General features: G+C 38.0%; 1 protein-coding gene and 1 long non-coding RNA gene across 2 annotated transcripts; both read right to left on the minus strand.

Annotated features, from left to right (window-relative positions):
* Positions 1–1,561: 1,561 nt before the first annotated feature.
* LOC142527657 (uncharacterized) lies at positions 1,562–19,057 on the minus strand. The gene is made up of 13 exons (XM_075632522.1): positions 18,212–19,057; positions 17,368–17,782; positions 16,621–17,296; positions 16,287–16,327; positions 15,835–15,903; positions 15,591–15,691; positions 15,335–15,413; positions 2,789–2,887; positions 2,645–2,713; positions 2,502–2,551; positions 2,319–2,400; positions 2,097–2,191; positions 1,562–1,961 (listed from the first exon to the last, which is right to left on the minus strand). The coding sequence occupies exons 1-13, from the start codon at positions 18,640–18,642 to the stop codon at positions 1,844–1,846; spliced, it is 2,325 nt and encodes a 774-aa protein (XP_075488637.1). The 5' UTR covers positions 18,643–19,057; the 3' UTR covers positions 1,562–1,843.
* On the minus strand, positions 2,894–13,159 carry LOC142527658 (uncharacterized). Its single transcript, XR_012815496.1, has 3 exons — positions 13,019–13,159; positions 11,034–12,926; positions 2,894–5,077 (listed from the first exon to the last, which is right to left on the minus strand). It is a non-coding gene; the product is annotated as an uncharacterized LOC142527658 (long non-coding RNA).
* Positions 19,058–23,520: the final 4,463 nt, after the last annotated feature.

Here is a 23,520-nt window from a genome sequence, read left to right on the forward strand (position 1 = left end):
GCATTAACTCAAGGTTGAAAGTTAGCAAATGTTGAATTATTGTTATACCAGATTTCGTGTCAGATCGAACTTGAAACTAGCCCATTGACCTTTTTATTCGATCTAATAAGTACGTTGTATTAGAATTGAAAAATTCTATGGCTCGGATCTTTATTATTTGCTTATTTATTTACTTTTATCTTTTCCATGTAAGCTTCAAATTATGGTACTTTATCAATTGTTGAATTTTTGTTGCTTGTAAATCGCGTTGGCTTTTTATAACAGAGAGAGAGTTGGCAGTTGTGAAGATCAATCCTGTTGATGTTGATATCATTGCAAACGAATTAGAGGTTAGTCGATTTATCATACATTCGCCACTTCATTAAAATTTCAGTGCATGTTTCAAGCATAATTTGAGATTTTTCTAAAATCTTGGGAGCAGCTGGACAAGAAGGTAGCTGAAAGAACGTTGCGGGAGCAGAAAGGCGATGCTGTCGCTGCCATTAGATCCTTACTTTATTGAAAACTTGTATGAAATATTACATAAATTTTTGAAATGTTGTGTTCTTCATTACAAAAGTTGGCTTATTGCACGGTGCATTCCATGCAGTATTACAGTATATACTTACACGCATCCTTGTCCTTTAGGTGTGCATGATTGGTAACATAACTGAGTTATTAGTTTTTGAGTGATAAATGATTTAATACGTGTGGTGTGTGGTATCGGTGGAATAATGCGATTAAATTATTTAAGAAAAAATGTAGGACTGATTATTAATTGTTTGATGGGTGGCATTGATCAATATGTGAATGAACAATTTCACTTATTTTAAAAATTTTAAAAAATATTTTTAGATTCAATATTGATTCTAAATTTTACATGGACTTTATTTGCAAATTCTTTTGAGATTTTAGGGTGTATAAAGTGCGTAAATACAACTAATTGTAATTTTTTTCCTCTTTTTTTCTTTTTAAAAACCATAGTGCTGTGAAGGTTTATTAATTTGACATAAAAGGCTTTGTACTTTTTCGGGTTTTCTGTTCCCCTGTAATATAAGAAATTGTGTGGTTTTTTTCGGGTTTTCACGACGAGGATGACATCCATTACCTCCAAATGAGGGATAAAACCAAATAATAAGATTTGATCCTCTACTGTGTTGAAAATACAACACTTAATGCTGTGTACTTTTTATATGAAATGATCACATGATCATCTCGTTTAGTCTAACAACTTTTAAATTTATCTCATATGGTGCAAGATGATCACATGATCATCTCGTGTAAAAAAATGCACAACATCAAATACTTATTTTTCAACGGATCCAAATCCCAAATAATGTTGTTTTTCCTATTTCCCAAAATCGATGTTTCGACGTCCTAATTCTTTAATGTACATCACGCTAATTACTATTAAAAATGCTACTATAAACAAAAATTTATTGCAAACAAAATCCTTGTCATTTTCAACTTTTTTGGATCAAATTTACCCAAAAACTTGAAAAAATGACACTTAAAACTATAACAGCACCTTACCTATTGCCCTTGCCACAACGTATGGTGTTCCTCCTATGAAGACTCGAAATGAGAAGAAAGCCACGCATTCAAAAGCTCACGTAATATCGATACAATTTTTAACCAAAAGAAAACAGAATTCATTATGGCTCTACATTTTGAACCATACAGCAAGCTCAATGTTTACAACACAATCGACAGAAAATGGCATCTGTATACTGGATGCGCACGATTCGCAAAGGAGCTCCGGTAGTTATCATCTAGCCAAACACAGCCATGGATCTCACAAAATTTTTTTGAACAAATCTGCTAATCCCAATTGCATAATAAAACCTCAGGATCGAACTCCGGTCTACAGCTCTTTTTGGCTGGCATCTCCCGAAACACCTCGAAACTGAACCGTGTATTGTCTCTGGACTTCTCTTAGCTTCTCCATTAATTCTTGGAACGAGGGACGGCGTTGTGGTTCGCTGAGAAGACACCAGGACAGTTCATTTGTTAGAAAAATTTATGGAACAAAAACTTTATATTGATGTAGAGGACGACAAAAAAATCCTAGGAGAACATCCAACTGAAAAGAATAAATAAATATAATAAATACACACATATGCCAGCAGGACTCGATAATGGAAGCCCACAGCGGATCGACATCCATCGGTATCTCTAGGCGCTGGTTCATGAAGCCAACAGCCCCAATTACCTGCAAGAATCACTAAGAACTTAGCCTATGTCGAAAGATACACAACAAGATTGACCACTTCAAGTAGCACAAAAATAATATATCCCCAACCTCACGTTTAAATAAGTTACCCAGAAACAGACATTACCTGCATCGAATTTAGATTCTCCCAAGGGATCTTTTGTGTGACAAGTTCCCATAGAATAACCCCATAGCTATATACATCGGCCCTGATCATCACAAGCAAGAAGGAACATGTTCAGAAATGAAAGTTTCGTGATTGTAGTTCAGGCAAAGAACATATTCAGTTACAGTATCCACTTAGCCATACTTCTCATCTGAACGCTCGTTACGAAGAACTTCTGGAGCCATCCACTGAGGCTGCATTTCCAAAAGTAGTTTGTCAACTTTATCCATCAAGCAGTATGAAATGTAATAACATAACAGAGAGAGCCATAAGTGCCAGACATATACCGTTCCTTTTCCAGTCTTTGTTGTCAAATAGGTTTCATGCTTAAGACGTGACAAACCAAAGTCACCAACCTATTAAAAATTACATATTCACGTCAAGTCATTGAAAGGTTTGAAAACACATATGAAGAGTGACTCTAGACTGACCTTGACAGTCCAGTTCTTATCAACAAGAAGGTTGGACGACTTCAAATCACGGTGAACAATAGGTGGATTACAATGATTAAGATAATTCATACCACGTGCCTGAAAAAAGATGAACAATCCACAACGATAATTGTGAGCAATATGTGTGTTAACCAATCCACGTGGCAAGAAGCTGAATCTGGAATCCAACTAGGTGCTAGCACATTGACTTTGGACGGCAGTTAAGTCAAGAAGGTAAGTTGGTTGACAAGATTCGGATGAACAGTTTTAATCTGGGGATAAAACACAGATAGACTTCACTTTTCCTCCTGGTTTTTTAAAAAAGGGTCTTCTTCTACAGCTCAAGATTGAATTCTCTCTTCACCGTGTATGCTTGTGTACAAAGGAGATATACAAGGTGTGAATTGTTTTTTCTTTCTAGCAAGAGTTGAGAGTAAGATTGCGTGATCTTGTAATTGAAACTCGTATTCTAGCGGATTGTCTCTTTCTCCCGTGGACATAGATCACATTGATCGAACCACGTAATTCTGGCGATCTTGCATTTGTGTTGTGCATCCATCTATTTCTGTCGTGCATGTGATCTTAATTCTTCTGTCTCGTGCTGTGTTGCTCTGATCGATAGAGAAGTTGTGGCTTATTTCTGGATTAATTCACTACAATTGGCATCAGAGCCAAGTTTCTTGATTTATTGTGAATGAGAATGATGGCTACAAGTGTTGATATGGAGTGGTTCGATGGCAAAGGAGACTTTGGGATATGGCGCCGAATAATATATGCTATTCTTGTTCAACAGAAGGTGGCCAAGGCATCGGGTGGATTAAAATGCCTACCCGAATCACTCACAGAAGAGCAGAAGGATGAACAAATGGAGTTGGCATTCAGTACCTTAACACTGCATCTAGATGACAAAGGACTTCGAGAAGTATCATCAGAAATATCAGCTGCTGGCCTGTGGAAATGATTGGAGGAATTGAACCTCACTAAATCCTTACAGGATCAAATTTACTTGAAAAGCAAATTCTTTGGAGTCAAGATGAATGATATGAAGACAATTAGAGACAATATTGATGAGTTCAACAAGCTGTTACTCGATCTTGAGAATATTTGAATTAAGATTGATGATGAGGACAAGGCAATCATTCTTCTGAACTCTCTTCCAAAGTCTTACTTGACAGTTGTTGAAACCAGAAATATGCCAGGGATTCACTGTTCTTGAATAATATCCCGAAGGCCTTGAGATCTAAAGAAGTTGATGCACTCACAGAACACAAAGCTCATTCAAGTGGGGATAGTCTGATGTTGCGTGGAAGGCCTGAAATCAGAAGCAACAAGCTGAATTCATGCAGCAGATCAAGGAGCAAATCAAAGAATAGGACTATCAAGGGCAAATGCTTCCACTGCCACAAAGAAGGTCCTTATAGAAGGGACTGCCCTGAGAGGAAGAAAGGGCAACTGGGCAAGAACACGTAAGAGATCTGGGTTAGCTGGCTGTTGTGCAAGATGGATATGAAAGTGCCGAGGTACTCTGTATCTCTGAATCAAAAAACACCGACCCTTGGGTAATGGACGGTGGTTGTTCTTACCATATGTGCCCAAACAAGATTTGGTTTGAAACCTATAAAGTTTTGGATGGGGGACAAGTGATCCTTGGTAACAATAGGACTTGCATGGTGAAAGGGATAGGCACTGTAAGGCATAAACTCCATAATGCCACTGAACTCTTGCTCCAAGATGTGAGATATGTTCCAGAACTCAAAAGAAACCTAATCTCACTTGGACCTTTAGACAACAAAGGTTGCAATTTTAGATCAGAAATGGGAAAATATACAGTGACCAAAGGATCACCTGTGATCATAAAGAGGAACTTGGATATTGGTTTATATATTCTTTTGGGAAATACCATTGTAAAGTCCCTTGCACTCGCTGCCAAAGAAAAAGTCAATTGCAAGCTATGGCACTTAAGATTGGGTCACATTAGTGACAGAGGACTACAAGAGCTGTGCAAACAAGGACTCACTGCAAGTACAAGTGCAGTGTCTATAGACTTCTATGATGTGTGTACAAAAGGAAAGACAACAAGAGTCAAGTTTACAAAGGCAGTCCATAACACCACAACACCCCTTGATTATGTACATTCTGATTTATGGGGACCTTCAAAGACACCATCAAATGGAGGAGCAAGGTACTTCTTATCTCTATTGGATGATTACTCTAGGAGAGTTTGGGTGTATCATTTGAAGCATAAATGCTTTTGAGAAGTTCAAACTCTGGCTAGCTCTCCAAGAAAACCTGTAACATCCCGAAAATTTGAAAGTTCACGTGAACCACATGCATGCAAGTTATTAAATTTCTATGGTATTTTATTGATTTATTTTAAAGCATTAAATACATGTTTATTTCATTAATTTGTGTTATAATTCATGATTTATTTAAAGTTTCATGCATTAGGATTTTAAGTTGCATTTCGCGCTCGAACAAGGAACGGAGACCGGGGAATTATCAGGAAAATTATTTTAATTACATGTTTAATTTTTATTAATCAATATGGAGTGTTTTTAAATGTGTTTTAAAAAATGGACTTTATTGGGTATTTTTACCTGCATGATTTTATTTTTATACAGTACGCAAATTTTATCAAATCGGGGGACTTTTTCAGGGTTCGGGTAATATTTTCAAAAACTTACCAAAACGAATTACTTTCCGGAGTGTGTTTAAACTTAGTGGACCTACTTTTAAGCTTATTGGGCTTAAAAGCCTTTTAATTCTTTTAAAAGCCACATTAAGGCCCATTTGCACCTTAATTACTATTTAAATATTACACTAACCAATTCTTAACCTAAACCTAAGCATTCAGCAGCCAACACCTCTCATTCAGCAACACCATTTCTCGTGAATTGCAGCTGAGAGTCTCAGCCAAGCTTACTCTTTCAAATAAAAATTCATCCGGCAATCTCCCGACGCTCGTTCTTCGATCCTCTTGCGTATATATCATCCAGGCACGCCCCGCACTGTTATTTTTGCATCACATACGCTGTATACATGCTGTTAGATGTTTCTTTGTGTGTGAAATTCTCGATCCAACACCATGCATGGAGATCGCATGATTTGGTTGCATTTTCTTTCATTTTTCATATCAACTACTCACGCTTTCCTTGTTTAGTTGCAAAGGGCTGCCGTAATCTGCTGATAAGGGGCATTGTGAAGAGGTTTATTGCTGTCATGTAGGCTGGAGTCGCGATCTATTCTTGGTGGTGAGGAGAGCCGATGTTTTTTTGTGGGTTGGGTTGGGTTGGGTTTTTGGTGACCAAGGGTGAGGAAGGGGGAGTTACGGCCTAGGGGTTGAGAAGGCCATGCAAGGAGCTGTTCGGGGCTGTGATGCAGACCCTGGAGAGTCCAAATCGTGAACCATAGTGGCTGGTCGAACCCTAGGGCAGCACGAGTGAGCTTGGTGCAAGGGAGTTGCGGTTGGGGTGATCTCGACTCCTAGTGTTCGTGTTCGGTGTGTAGGCTGCATGGGGCCGGGGCCGTGAGTTCATGGGGTCCAGTAGGGTCCTAGGGTGGTCTAAGTGAGGTCGAGTCATGGCTGGTCATGGAGGGTTCGGTCTAGGATGGTGAAAGCGCGAGTTCGGTGCACTAGTGTTCGGTTGGTGGCTTGCTGGATTTTTCCAGCAGTCGTTCAAGAATTGTTCGAGTGTTTAAGAGTTTGGTTTTGGGGTTTTTAGGACCCTTTAGATGTTTATAAGACGTGATAAAAAGTTGGAAAAATTTGGTTAAGTTTCGGCTCGATTTGGGTTAAAACGGGGACCTCGGTCTAAGTTTTAAAACGAATCAATTAAGTTTTGTGTTGAGCTCGAGTTTACGTTTCAGAAATACTTTTAATATGTTCTGGGATGTTTTAAGGAGTTTGGTAAGCTTCGGGTCAAATTTTAGAGGTCCAGGGGTAAAATAGTCATTTTGCACCCGGAGTGAGATTTTGGTCCTGGCAGCGCCCCGAGCACATACTATCATGTTTTAAAATGGTTATGCATGATGTATATGATTTTTATGTAAAAATGATAAATACGTTGCATGCTTTGTTTGAAGGAAAAATTATGTATATGCATACTTTTATTTAACTGGTGAATATGATGACACGTTTTTGAAGGATGAGAGTTGGTTGTGACTACACGATGACACGAAAGGTTGGGACTCGGTGGACGAGTAATAAACGTCCCAAAAATTTGAAGATCCACGTGAACCACATGCATGCGAGTTATTAAATTTCTTTGGTATTTTATTAAAATGTTTTAAAGCATTAAATGCATGTTTATTTCATTAATTTGTGTTTAATTATTTTTATGCATTTTATGCATAATTCATGCATGATAGGGTTCAATTCATGAAATTTTAAAAGTTCACGCATTAGGGTTTCTAGGTGCATTTCACCTTCGAACGAGGATCGGAGACCGGAGAATTTTAAGGAAAATTATTTTAATACATGATTAATTTTTATAAATTAATATATGGTGTTTTAAGTGGATTTCTCAAATAATGGGATTTTACTGGGTATTCTTACCCGCAGAACTTTATTTTTATCGGTACGCAAATTTTATCGAATCGGGGGACTTTTTAAGGGTTCGGCTAATATTTTCAAAATCTTTTCAACACGAAATATTTTTCGGGAATGCGTTTGGACTTAATGAGCTTACGTTTAAGCTTGTTGGGCTTAAAATCTTTTTTTAAACTTTTAATTATCAAAATTAGGCCCATTAGTTGGTTGTTAACTATTTAAATATTGCCTAACCTATCATTAACCTAAACCTAATCATCCACAACAGCCGGCACCCTCCCCCAGCTGCTGTCACTCTCGGTTTCAGCAAGGGGCCCCATAGGTTTTGTCTTGCTCTTGCATTAGAATTTCCTCCAACATTCACCTCGGGTCCCTCATGTTTGTGCATCATTTCAGGCACGCTTTACTCCTCTTTCTGCATCATACACGTTTATATTGCTGATGATTTGCTTTTGTGCATGAAAGTTTCGATCTAGTCTTGTGCTTAAAGGGTTTCGGATTTTTAGTGCTTTTCTTGCAAACCGTGGTTGTTATTCACGTTTTTACTGTTCGTTTGTGCAAGGGGCTTCGAATGTGTCTGTAGGAGATTGTGAATTGTGTCAAGGGGGCGTCTGAGGGTTGAGATCGGTCAGGGTCTGTGGTAGGCTGAAGAGTTGAAGGGATGTGCGAATTGTGTCTTGTTCGGGTTGGGAGCTCGGACCAAGAGTGAAGCCGACGGGGCGTGGGAACCTACAGGTCGGAGACTAGCCTCTGAGGAGTCTGAGTCACGATCTGGTAAGGCCCGCACGCCGCTGGTCTTGACTCAAGGGCTGCGCGAGGGAGCCGTGGGAAGGAAGGGGGAAGGGCCGAGAGTTGAGAGGAGCCTATCGAGAAGCTTGAACCTCCAGCGTGCATGGGCTGATTTGAGTGGGTTCAGTAGGCTCGGGATAGTCCTAGGATGGTCCAAGAAAGGTTGATGCGGGGCTGGAGCCATCGGCTTTGGTGAAGGGGTGGTGATCGTGTGCTAGTGGCTCGGTTAAGGGTGAGGGATGAGTTGCTGGATTTTTCCAGCAGCTGTCCAGGGGTAATTCGAATGTTTAAAAGCTGGGTTTTGGGGGTTTTAGGGTCTTTTAAGTGTTTTTAAAATATGGTAAAAAGTTGAGAAAATTTTGGTCAAGTTTCGAGTCGATCCGGGTTAAAACCGGGACCGCGGTCCAAGTTTTAAAACGAATCGATTAAGTTGTAGAATGGGCTCGAGTTTAAGTTTAAGAATGCTTATAAAAATGTTTTGGGACATTTTAAGGAGTTTGGTAAGCTTCGAGTCAATTTTAGAGGTCCAAGATTGCAACGATAATTTTTTGGTTTCAAGGTGCAAAATGACATAATTTTTGGGTTTCCAGGGGCAAAATGGTCATTTTACACCCAGGTGAGATTTTGGTCATGACAGCGCCCTGAGCACAAATTTATGACATTTTAAATGTTTATGCATCATGTTCATGATTTTTATGGAATTACGATAAATACGTTGCATGCTTGGTTTAAAGGAAAAGTTACGCATATGCATGTTTTTATTAAGTGATGAAAATGATGATATTTTTGAAGGATGGGAATTGGTTGTGACTGACGATGTATATGTATACGATGACATGAGATATGATGAGCTGAGGCCCAGGCTCAGTGGGCGGGTAATGCTGTCGCTGATGTCCCCCGCCGCCGGGTACCACGGTGTTATAGATGGATCCATCGAATAGAGCTGATACGATAGAGCTGATACGAAAGTCACAACTAATGAACTGAATTCAATTAAAAAGGAAATGTATACGTATATGATGACATGAGATGACATGCTTTAATACGATATGATTTTACACGACACGTTTACGTATTTGATGACATGAGATGACATGCTTTGACACGATATGATTTTACACAACACGTTTACGTTATGCTTTTAAGTTCATGAAATATATGTTGAGTATGATATTTTTCACTGCTGTGTGCTATGTATATGTACTTGTTATTCCTGGTACAGGTGTGTTGAGTTTTTAGACTCATTAGGAGTGTGTGATGCAAGTGAGCTAAATGATGAGGAAACAGGAGGTGCCGAACTCTGAGTAGCCAGACCTGGTGGGCGACACAACCCGAGGACCACATGCTTTCCGCATTATGTTTTATGAGATTTGAGAGGAGACGAACATTTTATATACGCTGAGGATATTACGATTTTTACTCCTTTACGTTTATGTTTGATGTTGGTCATTTTAAGTTGTGAGATTTTTATTGCCAAATAAAGACGATTATTTTAAATGTTATTTTGTAATAGCGAGCTTCTAAAAAAAAATTCCGCACTTTTAAAACAAATAGACGTTTCAAGTAATGTTGTCGTTGATGCCTCCGCCGCCGAGTACCTCGGTTACACGTAGATGGATCCATCGAATAATATGATAATACGAAAGTCACAGCTAACGAACGGAATTCAAATTAAGAAAATGAACACGTATACGTTTTTACGATGATATGTGCTATGATTTTTAATATGCTTGGACAGGTCACGATTATGCATATGATTTTACCGCAGACTTGAAATGTATGTTGATTACGATATTTTTCATTGCTGCTTGTTATGTATATGTATTTGTTATCACGGTACAGGTGTGTTGAGTCTTTAGACTCACAAGGCGTGTATGATGCAGGTGATCATGATTTTGAGGAGACTGGAGGCGCCGAACTACGAGTAGGCAGGCCTAGATGTGCTCATGACCTGAGGGACCACACTTTTCCGCACATCATGATTTCAGGGGAGATGAGAGGACTTGGATATTTTATACACTTTTTCGATATACTGATGACTACTAGTATTTTTATTTGCTCATGCTTGAGATTACCTACTTGGTTGAGTCCGATCATTTTAAATTGTAGTATGTCTTTTAAATTGTCAAATGTTACGATTATTCTTAAATGGTATTTTCTTTAGTAGGGTTGCATGCATGCAAATTATCTAAGTGTTTATTTGCAAATTGTGAGCTTCTACAAAAAAAAAAATATTCCGCATTTTAAATAAGGGGCCGTTTCAGTGTAGCTTAACTGGTACCAACACTTTAAGAATCTAGATACTTAAGTCTGGAGGTCCTGGGTTCAAGTGTTGGGAGAGGCGAAAGAAACCACTTTCCAGGGATGGGATACTCTATGAGTGACGGTGCATGGGCATGGGCCTTGGACCATCCTAACGACCCATGATCAGTAGTGGTGCATGGGTATGGGTCGAGGCCCATGTTGGTTCAGCCTAATGGCCTATGATCGTTGCCTTTTTTTTGTAACGATCATGGGCCATTAGGCTGAACCAACATGGGCCTCGGCCCATACCCATGCACCACTGGCATTTTTTTTGTAACGATCATGGGCCATTGGGCTGAACCAACATGGGCCTCGGCCCATACCCATGCACCACTACTGATCATGGGTCGTTAGGATGGTCCATCATAGGCCTTGGCCCATGCCCATGCACCGTCACTCATAGAATATCCCACCCCTGGAGGTCCTGGGTTCAAGTGTTGGGGGAGGCGGAAGAACCCACTTTCCAGGGGTGGGATATTATATGAGTGACGGTGCATGGGCATGGATCTGGACCATCCTAACGACCCATGATCAGTAGTGGTGCATGGGTATGGGCCGAGGCCCATGTTGGTTCAACCTAATGGCCTATGATCGTTACAAAACCAATCATGAAGGAAACTCTAAGTTTCTAAGAACAGATAATGGTTTGGAGTATTTTTTCAAGGAATTTGATGAGTTTTGGAACACCCTAGAAGAATGGATTGGCAAAAAAGGATGAATAGAACACTTTTAGAACGAATAAGGTTGTAACGTCCAAAAATCAATTCATGTGAACAGCATGCATTCAAATTATTTAGATTGCTTATTTATTTTATTTTATTGATTCTAAATGCTTAAATGATACATGTTATATGATTAAATGTTTAAATTACATGATTTCATGAAATTAAAGATTTTGTCTGAATATTCGATATTAGACCGGGGAAAGGAGACCAGGGACGGCCAAGATTTTTTAAGGCTCGATAAATTGATTAAATAGGATGAAAATTTTCTAAAAAAGCGGGAGTCCAAACATGGTTCTAAAATTCGCTAGGCGCTAGTCGGCAGAGCCTAGGCCGCCTAGGCGGGGACTAGACGTCGCTAGGCGGATTCTACGGTATCAAGAGACTTGTAATAGTTCTTTAACTAAATTTCAGTCCAAACTTTGTTAAATCCAATAGACACCAGGTTCATTCCTCCTGCTTAAAGCGGATCAGAATAATAGGCAATGCAAAAGAAATCAAAATAAAGAAAAAAATTATCTTTAGGGTCTGGTTGATTTTCTTATGTGTGCAGAAGTAAATAGACAAAGAAGATGAGAGTGGCGTGTTAGGGCAAACGCAAGCCAACAAATCGTGGTTTTAATTGAGCTTTCAATCCCAAAAAAATTAAAAGCACGAGCATATAATTTTTTCTTATGTCATGTTCTAGTTTAATTCGGCTTTCAAAAATTAAAAGCCCAAAAAAATTTCCCAAAATAACTTTAAATGCCTAGGCCCGTCTTGAACCGCCTTGGACCGCCTAGACGCGCCTAAGAGCGCCTAGGCGCCCTAGCTCATAGGTTGGTCGCCTACGCGCCCTTGCCGCATAGGCTGGCCGCCTAGAACCTTTTTGGTGCAGTCAAGCGACGCCTAGCGCCTCGGCCGCCTAGCCTGAGTTTAAGAACACCGAGTCCAAGATTATTTGACGAGTAGAACCCTATTTTATCCGGGAAGCAGGTGTTAGTTAAACGAAGGATTTTTATGGACTCGAAAGTTATTATTTTTGTAAACTTTTATTTTATATTTAATTGGGCCTTAATGGGCCTAATTCAAAGGTGTATGCTACTGAGTTCAGGACTGTCAAACTCATTTTGGGTAGAGGCGTTGCTACTGCAAGCTATCTCATAAACAGATCACCATCTGTCCCTTTAGTATTTCTTACTCCAATGGAAAAATGGTCTGGAAAACCACCTTCATTGGACTATCTAAGACCGTTTGGATGCACTGCCTTAGCTCACTGAAAACAAGGAAAGCTGGAATCAAGAGCTATCAAGTGTATATTCCTTGGCTATCCAGAAGGTGTGAAGGGATATAAATTGAGGTGTATTGAAGCTGGCAAGGAAAGAACCTTTGTTTGTAGGGATGTCACATTCAAAGAAGATGAGTTTCCTATGAACCTGAAGTCAAAATTGATACCACTTACAGATCAAATAACTACTGAACCAGCTAGAACTCAAGTTGAGGTGGAGTTACCTATTCCCCATCAAATAGATGATACTGAACAAACAGAAGATCATGAGAACATACCTCCTGATACACATCAAGCTCATGATATTCATGGATATCAATTGGTTAGGGAGAGACAGAAAAGGACTGCCAAACCACCTCATAAACATGGACATGCATACATGGTCTCATTTGCACTAACAGTGGCTTGTGAAATTGATGGAAGTGAACCATCCTCATTGAAGGAAGCAATGAGTTCCAGTGACAAGAAGCATTGGATTAAAGCTACGAGTGAAGAGAAGTGGATTCTCTTGAAAAGAACAAAACTTGGAAATTAATTTCAACACCAAAGGATCAGAAAATAATTGTGTCCAAATCGATATTCAAAAGAAAGATGAATACCTGGTGTGGAAAAGCCAAGATACAAGGCAAGGCTTGTGGCAAAAGGCTATTCCCAAGTTGAAGGGTTGGACTTTCATGAGAAGTGAGGAGATTTGATGACTTCATGTTTAGTCATAACTTCAAAAGAAGTGAGTATGACTGCTGTGTCTATCATAAGAAGCTATCAAATGCTAACAAATGGAAACAATCTTTATCTGCTCTTATATGTTGATGACATGTTGGCTAGTAACAAAATATTTGAGATGAAGGATCATGGACCTGCTAAAAGGATTCTTGGAATGGAAATACACAGGAAAAGACCAGATAGGGTACCGGTTATCGAACAAACAAGATATATACAGAAAGTATTACAAAAGTTTAATATGCTTGATTCAAAACCAGTACAGAGTCCTTAGGCAAATCATTTCAAACTCTCTGCCACACCATGTCCTCAAACTGTTGATGAAAAGAAGTACATGGACTCCATACCTTATGCAAGTGTTGTGGGGAGTCTAATATGTTATGATATGTACTAGGCCTGATTTAGCATTGCCATTAGCCTAGCGAGCAGATTTATGTCTAATCTTGGCAAGGACCATTGGATGGCTCTTAAATGGATATTAAGGTATGTGAAGGGATCTGTAAATCTTGGATTGTCACTCTCAGGTTGTATGGCAGGACATGATTTGGTTACAGGGTTTGTAGACTCAGATTTTGCGGGCAGCATTGATACAAGGAAGTCTCTAACTGGTTATGTATTCACCTTGTATGGGACAGCTGTTAGTTGGAATCCATGTTGCAGCCTGTAGTTGCCCTTTCCACAACTGAAGCAGAATACATTGCCATTGCAGAGGGAGTGAAAGAATGTGGTTTCAAGGGTTCCTGATGGGTTTAGGATTTGTTCAAGACTAGGTGGTCATCCATTGTGACAGTCAAAGTGCTGTACACCTATCAAAACATCGGGAGTTTCATGAACGGTCGAAGCACGGAGATGTCAAGTTACACTTTGTTCGAGAAGTGGCTGATACAGGAAGAATAAAGATAGTGAAGATAAGCACACTTGATAATCCTGCTGACATGTTTACCAAGGTGCTTCCTGTCAACAAGCTTCAACACTGCTTGAACTTGGTTAAGTTAAAGGCAGAAACTAAAGCAGTGCCTTAACAAAAAGGGAAAATTGGAGGAAGGACAATGGATTGAGATAAAATGAGGGCTGATTAAAAAGGTAGAGAATTGTGAGTAATATGTATGTTAACCAATCCACGTGGCAAGAAGCTGAATCTGGAGTCCAACTAGGTGCTAGCACTGATTGACTTTGGAAGGCAGTTAAGTCAAGAAGGCAAGTTGGTTGACAAGATTTGGATTAACAGTTTTGATCAAAGGATAAAACACAGATAGACTTCCCTTTTCCTCCTGGTTTTTTAAAAAGTTGTCTTCTTCTACAGCTCAAGATTGAATTCTCTCCACGGTGTATACTTGTGTACAAACAAAGGAGATATACAGAGTGCTATGTATCACGGACACTCCTAGGAAAAAAATTCTAAAGTATCGGACACAGATACGACATAGGGATACGCATGTTGGATACGACAAAATACGTGTCGTTAATTTTTGTAGGTTTGACTAGTCGGATACGTTTTGAATACGGCTAGGATACGACATGGACGCAACGGGAATATGTTTTTTGATACGTTTCGGTAAAAAATTTTCTTTCTGAATTACTGCTCTGAAGTTGTACATTGTATATATTTATATAAATATGTATATATATTTCTACGATATATTTATATAAATATGTATATATATAACATTTATATATATTTTAATAATTATCGTATCATAACCGTATCGTCTCTTCTATTTTCAAAATCCATATCGTATTTGAATATGATAACCGTACCCGTATCCATGCAACATTGACGGACTGTGAATTGTGTTTTCTTTCTGGCAAGAGTTGAGAGGAAGATTGTGTGATTTTGTAATTGAAACTCGTATTCTAGTGAATTGTCTCTTTCTCCCTTACATCACACTGATCGAACCACGTAATTCTGGTGTTCTTGCATTTGTATTGTGCATTCATCTATTGATGTTGTGCACGTGATCTTAATTCTTCTGTCTCATGCTGTATTGATCTGATTGCTAGAGAAGTTGTGGCTTATTTCTGGATTAATTCACTACAACAACGATGAAAGCATTATATAAGGTTTCTAATTCTCCAAAAAAAGTAGAAATTTTAAGATTCACTGGCAGTCTAGACACAAAAAAAGGGAGAATAGAGAGTAAAATAAAAAAGGATCTGGTGCATTAGATATGATCAATCCAATGATTAGCACTTACTATATCCAAAGCCATCAAAATACGTCTTCTCCAGTCCAGTTTTGTCACATTTCTCTGTAGTAAACGGAACAGACTCCCCCTAGATTAAATCAAGTGTGTTTATTAAATCAGTGGTAAAGTGCTTAAAGATTAATCAATGAAGATGACATAAACCGTATAATTGAAAGATTGATATCAACAACAATATAGTAATTAGGATGGACAGAATATAATAAAGTGATGATATAATAGAGTAAGACACATGCAGAGAGCATACCGTGGAAGAAACTCTGTGACAATGCAAAGCCTTTGAGGCGAAGTGACTGCACCCATAAAGAGCAGAATATTTGGATGACGGAGTCTTTTCATAAGAGAAACCTTCAAAAACAAACGAAAATCTTAAAATTGTGCAATATCCGTGCCTACATTTGTTAGATCTCTAGGGATGTTGATGCACGAGTAGGCATATCAAATAAATATCACGAATGGTGGACCGAAACCTACAATAATTGCATGCCTACCTCCTGTCTGAAGGAAAATATCAAATCATCTGAATATTCTTGTCTGGAGAATACCTTGACAGCGACATCCTGCACAATGTATATTTCGGTCTATCATGAGAGACGGACATTTATAGTACAGCGAGGAAAGAAGTTCGGAAAAGTGCATCCTTGACATACATACACAAACGATGTTCTAGCTTGACTTGTAAAACAAGAAACTAATATAAGATAGCTCAAAATTAGCAGAGGTGATGGCTGTAGCCAAAACTACAGTAGAGAGATTCTTTTGGACTGCAAATAAATGATAAATTTTAACTGATGAAGGTACAATTACGAGGATTTGAGAAAATGTTAAATAATCAAAAGAATAAGACTTCATATCCTGTGCTATAATATGGACAAGGTGATGCTTTAATTGTAATATTTTGGGGCTAGAGAAGAGATTTCTAAAGAAGGGGCAAAGAACATACTGATACATTCCACAGAGCATGATATACAGTTCCACAAGAACCTGCCAAAACAAATTAAAGAAGATGTAAGGGGCTTCAAAAAGTTACTATTCCAAAAGAAGAAACTATTGATCTATAGCAAAAATCAGAAAAAATGTCAACTCCGAAATATCGGCACATGGAAAAGCAATACGTTGCAGACAAAAAGTAGCAAAAATTTATTAGTGAACTTTCAAGCACTCCAAACTTCATATAAGCCTGCTTAAAATCACAGGTTCCAGGAGCATACACAGAAGAAAACAAATGATGTTTTAAGAACATGGTTGACACAAAAAATAAAATAAAATCCACTAACCTTGCCCAATTTGTTCTCCAACAATTAAGTCCTCCCACAAAATTTCATAATCCAAGCTGTCCGAATCCATATCCACTTTATTTACAGCACCGCTGCTGGTACTTCCACAACTACTCGCACTGCTAGTGCTGTTAACATTGGCTGAAGAGGACCAAGATCCATAAGCCTCATTGTTAGACATCCGATTGGTTTCCGTAACCTGAGTTTCTGATTTTAATGGGGAAACGGCACTCTTTGGGTGCCCCAATTCATTTACTTGATCATTGTTTAACCACGGCCAACTAAAAAGGGGTGACTTTGATTCTTTTCCATCATGTTCATGTCCTTTCCATGGCCAAGCCGCCACAGCTTTCTTACCTATCCAAGCCTCTGCCTTTGAGGTAAGCATCCTCGAAATATTTGGTTTCCCCTCATTCTCATCTCCAGGATCAAGAGATGGTTTAGCTGGGGAATGTTCCTCATGACTAACACAAGAAAACACGCCAAATGTAGAAAGATGTATATCTTCTCTAGGTGTACTAGCTCCACTTGATGCCGCATCATCTCTATGGTCATACATATTTGCATCCGAGACATCATGATCACCATGATTACTATTGAAACCGCCACTTTCATGATCCGAATTGTTCTCTGCACTCTTCATTTTCGACTTAACCTTGTTGCTCACTTTGGAAGCCTATTTAAGAGATGAAGTTAGCAATTGCAACATTAAAAATATTCATACAAGATTTAAATTAGATAGCCCACCAAATTCGATATTTTGGAGGCAATTGACACTTGTAGAGGTTGCTGAGGATCAAGCCCAAGCGCCGCTGAAGCAATGCTTCTAGACCTGCCAAAACTTGAATCCGTATCCAAGTGTCTCTGCCCTGATGCTGTGGCATTTGAATCTTGAAAAGGTTTGGAATCACTTGATACACATATAATCCCAATCAAAGTACCATCATCATCATAGAAAGGGGTATTGGTTGCCACAACTAAAAATCTATCTCCTCTCTTCGTTCTAACTGGAAACTTGCCAGTCCAACTCTCTCCCATCATTACTTGATGGACAATGTTGCTAACAACAGAAAAATCTTTATGATCAGTTAATAGCTCAATGGCATCCTGCTCCAAAGCCTCCGAGGTTGAATATCCATAAAGATTTTCAGCACTTCTATTCCTGCATGATGTAGAGAGAACCTTAGTTCTTATTTGAATGAATTAATCATTGATTTCAATTTTTCCTTCAAACAATATCAAACTTTTCGACATCCACTAACCAATCAATTGGAATAAGAGTCCACTGAGTTTTTCAATCTCTATTTGTATAGATGTATGATGCGGATTCACATTTACAAATTGGATATCACACACACACACACACACAAAAAGAATAAACAACTAAGTATCTATCTCCAACCGTTGAACATAAAATGCATTACCAACACAGCTCCACAACATATTCCACATGATAAATCCAAAAATATTACATCCAAAACTAGTCAGTTCCCTCAAATACGAAAATGGGCACCAAAGTCAATATTTGTCCAAAACTAGAAAGCAATAACTGTCCAAAAGTAGAAAGTACAGATAAGTTTCCCCGACTAACCAGTAAGTTATCCGCCAATTCAGATCAAATATATGCACTGACTGCCCCATTGACTGCAATATATTCAAATACTGCTTGTCTGTGAACTTAACGGCCGCCGGACCACCACCACAACCGCCTCCTCCACCACTCCACGCTTCCTTATTCTCCCTCTGCAGTGGGGACGAGTGACGAAATGATGCTGAACCCTTTTTCCCCGTAGCCATTAGACTCCCATCACCGCCACCTGCCCTCAGCCGAGGGGTTCGCTGGGGGGAGACTGATTGAGCCCTGTGCTTTTGACGATAACCAGCAGCCATAATTTCAGCTGCGGATGAAGTGATGAGCATAGACATCTCTTGCTTCAAGTGGGCATGGCCTAATTCCAATTCATGGATCTTCTTAAGTAGCTCCTCAGCTGGCGGCGCCACCGGTGTTGCACTGTTCTCCATCGCCTACACAATTCTTAGGTCGCTCTAGAAATCAAACCATTAAACCGACATAATATAAAAAAATTTCCCGATCAAACTATCCTCCAAGAATAAAAAAAAAACCCTTCAAAACTCAAATCTTGAAAGTGAGGAACCAAATTTCTTGAAACCCTTTGAAAACCATGAAAAAATGAATCAATGGTGCCCAATGGACCATATCATAATATACTCTGCAATCTACAAGAGATATACACCATCACATGGATCTTAGACCAAGATGACTAATCCTATTTTTCCATTCCTCGAAAAAAGGCATTTCCTTTTGATTTAGATATCTGAATTATTGTGAACTGATCTTTAATCAATAAAAATTGAGCTATGAAAACAACTGCTTTGGCGTTTTCCCTTTGCTTTTCCCTCACTACGCTCTTTCTCTCACATGCCTGCCTTTTCTTTTTTTCTTTGTTTTTTGTCAAGACAAGATAAAATTGTCTGCTTTCTGTAGCTCTGGTGTTGGGGGGCTTCACCGTCATACTCAAACCACATCTCCACAGATGCCCGTGAAATGAACGTCCAATCGTTTTCCATAACGTGATTGACTATCTCAGCTGTGACCGACACGAAGAGGAGTTGGACGTGAGGCAGCATAGTTGTTTTAGACTCCCTTGAGCGCTTTCTTTAGGCTTGGAGCGAATCACCTTCGTTAGCTTAGTTCGAAATCCCCTTCTATTGGTCTGAGGGTGCGCCACATGGGAGGCCCGACCGTTCGTTCGGTCCACAAATCATTTTGAATGGTGAAAGCTCCAGTTCTACGCTTACAGGAAAATGTTTTGAAGTGGCCTGCGACTCGTCTCACCCGTGCTCATGAATGTCTTTCTTCATCAACTTGATAGGAAAAACATGTTCATCATGTGGCCGAGCGAAGCGCACCTCTGTGAAGGTGGAGCCTAGCATCACTTTAGATAGAAGCGGAATGAATGACTTACAACTAAAAGTAAGTTCTCCGGATCGATATATCGTACGACGTAATGGAGCTCGACTCATTTATTGGACAATGATATTTTCTTTCTCAATCCTTCTTGAGAGCAAACACTGAATTGATTGAAATTAAGAGAGTTAAATTCAACTTGCAAACTATACTTCGGTTTGCTTTTGATTTCAAGAATAGGATGATCAGTTATGAATTTTAAGCTACTCACAAACACAATCTATCAAGAGCTCTAATGTTCTAAATATACTAAAGACTTATTTTTTATTCGTTAAAATCAAAGATGTTACATATAAAAAAATACACATTCTTTTTCAATACCAGACTAGCTATTTCAACAATGGTAGCCAAACAACCATGTCATCCAAAAAGAGTCATGGCGAATTATCAGTAGATAATTTTTTTACGGATACGAGTGATCAGTCGGTCAAATGATAATTTTTTTTATGGATATGAGTGATCAGTCGGTCAAAATACTTAATAATAACTCAACACTCCTAACAAGTAAATTTTTTTATGGGTTGTTATATGTGTTATGAACATTGTTAGAGACATCAGGTTAAAATGGGCTAACTCATTTGGGTTGGGAATTAAGGCGAGGGAGTGCGGTCATCCAGTTTTTATAAAAATATTAAAATTTCAGATTTTTCAATACATTTTGTGAATTTTTTTTTATCAAAAACTTGCTTTAAGAGTATGCATTTTGAGAATTTGAGACTAGTATTTGATGTGTTTGTAATGTTCTGTATTATTATTTTTACATCTAATTAAGTTTCTCTTTAGTGATGTCAATGGGTCCAGATTTTACCCAGATCCGCAATGGATCCGCTTGTATGAGGCGGGTTTGGGCATACTAAATGGGTCGTGGAGCGGGTCTCGAGTCCAATTTTTCAGACCCGTCTCAATATGAGGCGGGTCATGGGTCCTATAATACCCGCCTCATATCCGCCCCATATATGTGGATATAAATACGCTAGGATTTTAGTTTTATTAATTTTCATTTTTTTAGTAGCTCACCTCAACCATAACGGTCTTAGCTATTTCTATGTCAACTATTGCATTTGAATATGCTTTTAGCAATAATGGAAGAATAGTTTGTCCTCATCTTAGTAGGCTTAATCCGACGACTTTGGAGGCATTGATGTGCTCGTGAAGATGGTTCTGGGTGAGGTGAAAGGTAAATAAATCACAATTTTATTTTGTTATTGTACTTTCATTTTAATTTTTTTACTGTACTTTCTCTCTTTAAATTAATTTTTTTTACAGTTTGAAATTACAGTTTTATTTTTTCAATGTACTTTCTCTATTTAATTTTGTAGTTAATTCTTCAAGTAGTTTACCAACTTGTCTCACCATTCTTGATGAAGAGGAAGATGATCCCGAAGAATATGTCTTAAATATTGCCTACTCGTTGATTTTATATTGATATGTTTAAATTATGTCATGACTTATTTTTGGGGATGTCAAGACTTTTTTGGAGAGCTAGTAACTCTTTTTTTATGTAATTATTTATGTCATAAAAATACTTTGTTTTTTATTATTAATTGTGGTCGAAGACGTGAATTAATTTTTCAAAATGTTGTATTTAGAGGCTTGTTTGTTTCATAATTCAATCATTTGAGAAGAAATATTACTTTTTTATTTTAAAAAAATTCGGGTCTCACGGGTCTACCCGGCCCCGTTTCATATTCGAGGTGGGATGAGTCCGAAGAATATTTAACCAAGATGTTGCGGGTAATGGGTCAAAGTTTTTTCATGGGGAGGATCTTGGGTTTAGCCATACCCGCCCTATACCCATCCCATTGACATCTCTATTTCTCTTTCATGTTATTCATATTCCTTGGATATATGATTTTTACTCAAGATATATTTGGTAGGTTATTCCATTTGTTTGCTTATAACATTGATTACTTGTTATTGTGTAACATTAATAATACTTTGGTTTGAAATCTCAAGTATTTTGGTAGCTTATTCCATTTGTTTTCTTAGGCTTCGTTTGATTTGTGTGATGGGATAACTGAGTAAAAAAATATTTAAATGATTATTTATACAAATATAAAGATAGTTGATATAATGTGATTAAATATACAGTGTTTGATATGAATAATTAGAAAATTGGGATAAATAATTTAGTGTTTGTTGTGATTGATTATAAAAGTAAAAAATTTACAAATATATCTTAATTTCCAAAAATGCCCTCATTTAATTTCCAAATATGCCCTCATTTAAACCTTCTTCCCATACCTACCCACAAGAAACTATCCAACTCTTCACGTGTCTCCAAGGCCAGAAGAAAACTTCATTGTCTCTTCAAAAACCTTCGAATAAAAAAATTGAGTTTCTGCAAAACATCTACTCATTCGGAGACGGTAGCCGACTTCACCAACTTCATCCGATTTCACGGTATTGAGTTTCTGCAAAAACATCTAATCATTCGGAGACGGTAGCCGACTTCACGAACTTCATCCGATTTCACGGTCGACTTTTGACATATTTTTGCCTTATTTTTTAACAGATCTAAAAATCCTTGATTTTCGATTCATTAATTTATTTCCTCATTTGCAATAGGTTTGTTATTTTTTGTTGGATACCGATTTCCGCAAAATTTTCATTGCTCTTGTGTCATTTACCAAATAAGGTTAGTGCAGAGTCATAAATCTTGTGTATTAGAAATAATATCTAGTAAATGAAAAGAAATGATTGTTATTTTTCTTTTGTTTGATTATCTTGTCATCTAATAATTGCATTGAAGTAGAGATCCCACGTAAATAAATAAAATTAAAATCCGATTTTAATTTTATTTCAATTTCTCTGTAATGTGGATTATGTGAAATGATGTTAGCATAATAAAATATTATGTTGTGTTGGTAAGAGTTAATTATTGTGTATGAGGTTATTACCCATGATGAATGACACCTTCGAGATGTTTGATATTGTAGTTGTCATGGAATTCAGAAGGCCACTACAATGCCAGTGTGGTAATGGTGTCATGCTTTTGCGCGAGGCATGTGAATTTGCCACTCGTCCAGAGAAGCATTACTACATTTGCCCGGCCTCTTTGAAGCACCCTAAAAATTTTATTTGGTACGATGAATATCATACAACCTGTGACAATGATAACATGCAGACACAGGCGCAAAACATGAGTCAAACAAGCGGTCATACCACCAAAACATGCATGAATAGAGCTGAATTTAGTCCCGAACGGCCCACGCAGTACTCGTCATCCACGGTCGACACTTATACATCTAACAACAAACACACATCACTCTCGTCATCAAACTTACCCTTGAATGACACCAATTCCCAAAGGCTTTCCACAGAACAAATTTGTTGCTGATTTGGTTGTATATGTTTCTTCCTCTGCGTATTACTATTTTTAATTTTGTGCCTTGTTGTGTCAAAATAAAAACATGCATATCAGGTGTTCCTGTGTCATATGATCATCAGTTGTTATGATATTGTTTGTTGTAGTATACATGGTATGTTGTATAATTTGGGTATTATGTAAGTGTTTTGTTTTGTGTTTCTTGTATGAGACATAATTTTAATATAAATTTGGTTTGCTTTCTAATTTTGTTGCTATCTACTTTTTAATACTCCGGAATGATATATGATTCAATTTGTTTAATATGCATACCCTTCATTTTTATTATTCTGAAGAGGTAAGAGTCTACATTAAAATCTCTTATTGCAATTTATGTCGACATGACTCCCACTGTAGATGGGTGATCTCTATCATGATCAATTAATTGCACTTTGACATATTTGTTGATAATAAATTTTTTGTTGTGCATAAATGTGGTTGGTGTATTAGACATTAATGCTCACACTGATACAATTGTTTTCTGTTAGAAAATTGCTCTATTTAAAGACTACTTTGCATTCTCTTTACTGATACCATAAATATC

The sequence above is a fragment of the Primulina tabacum genome, chromosome 15 (genome assembly GCF_025594145.1).
Source record: "Primulina tabacum isolate GXHZ01 chromosome 15, ASM2559414v2, whole genome shotgun sequence".
NCBI lineage: Eukaryota > Viridiplantae > Streptophyta > Magnoliopsida > Lamiales > Gesneriaceae > Primulina > Primulina tabacum.

What these genes read in the sequence shown, in the direction of transcription:
- LOC142527657 (XM_075632522.1), bottom strand. Translation starts at nt 18,642, where the DNA reads ATGGAGAACAGTGCAACACCGGTGGCGCCGCCAGCTGAGGAGCTACTT. An exon ending in TTTTGATGGCTTTGGATATA is followed by an intron (nt 2,888 to 15,334) that starts GTAAGTGCTAAT and finishes ATCTTTTTTCAG; the next exon opens with GCACGTGGTATGAATTATCT. An exon ending in ATAAGAACTGGACTGTCAAG is followed by an intron (nt 2,714 to 2,788) that starts GTCAGTCTAGAG and finishes AATTTTTAATAG; the next exon opens with GTTGGTGACTTTGGTTTGTC.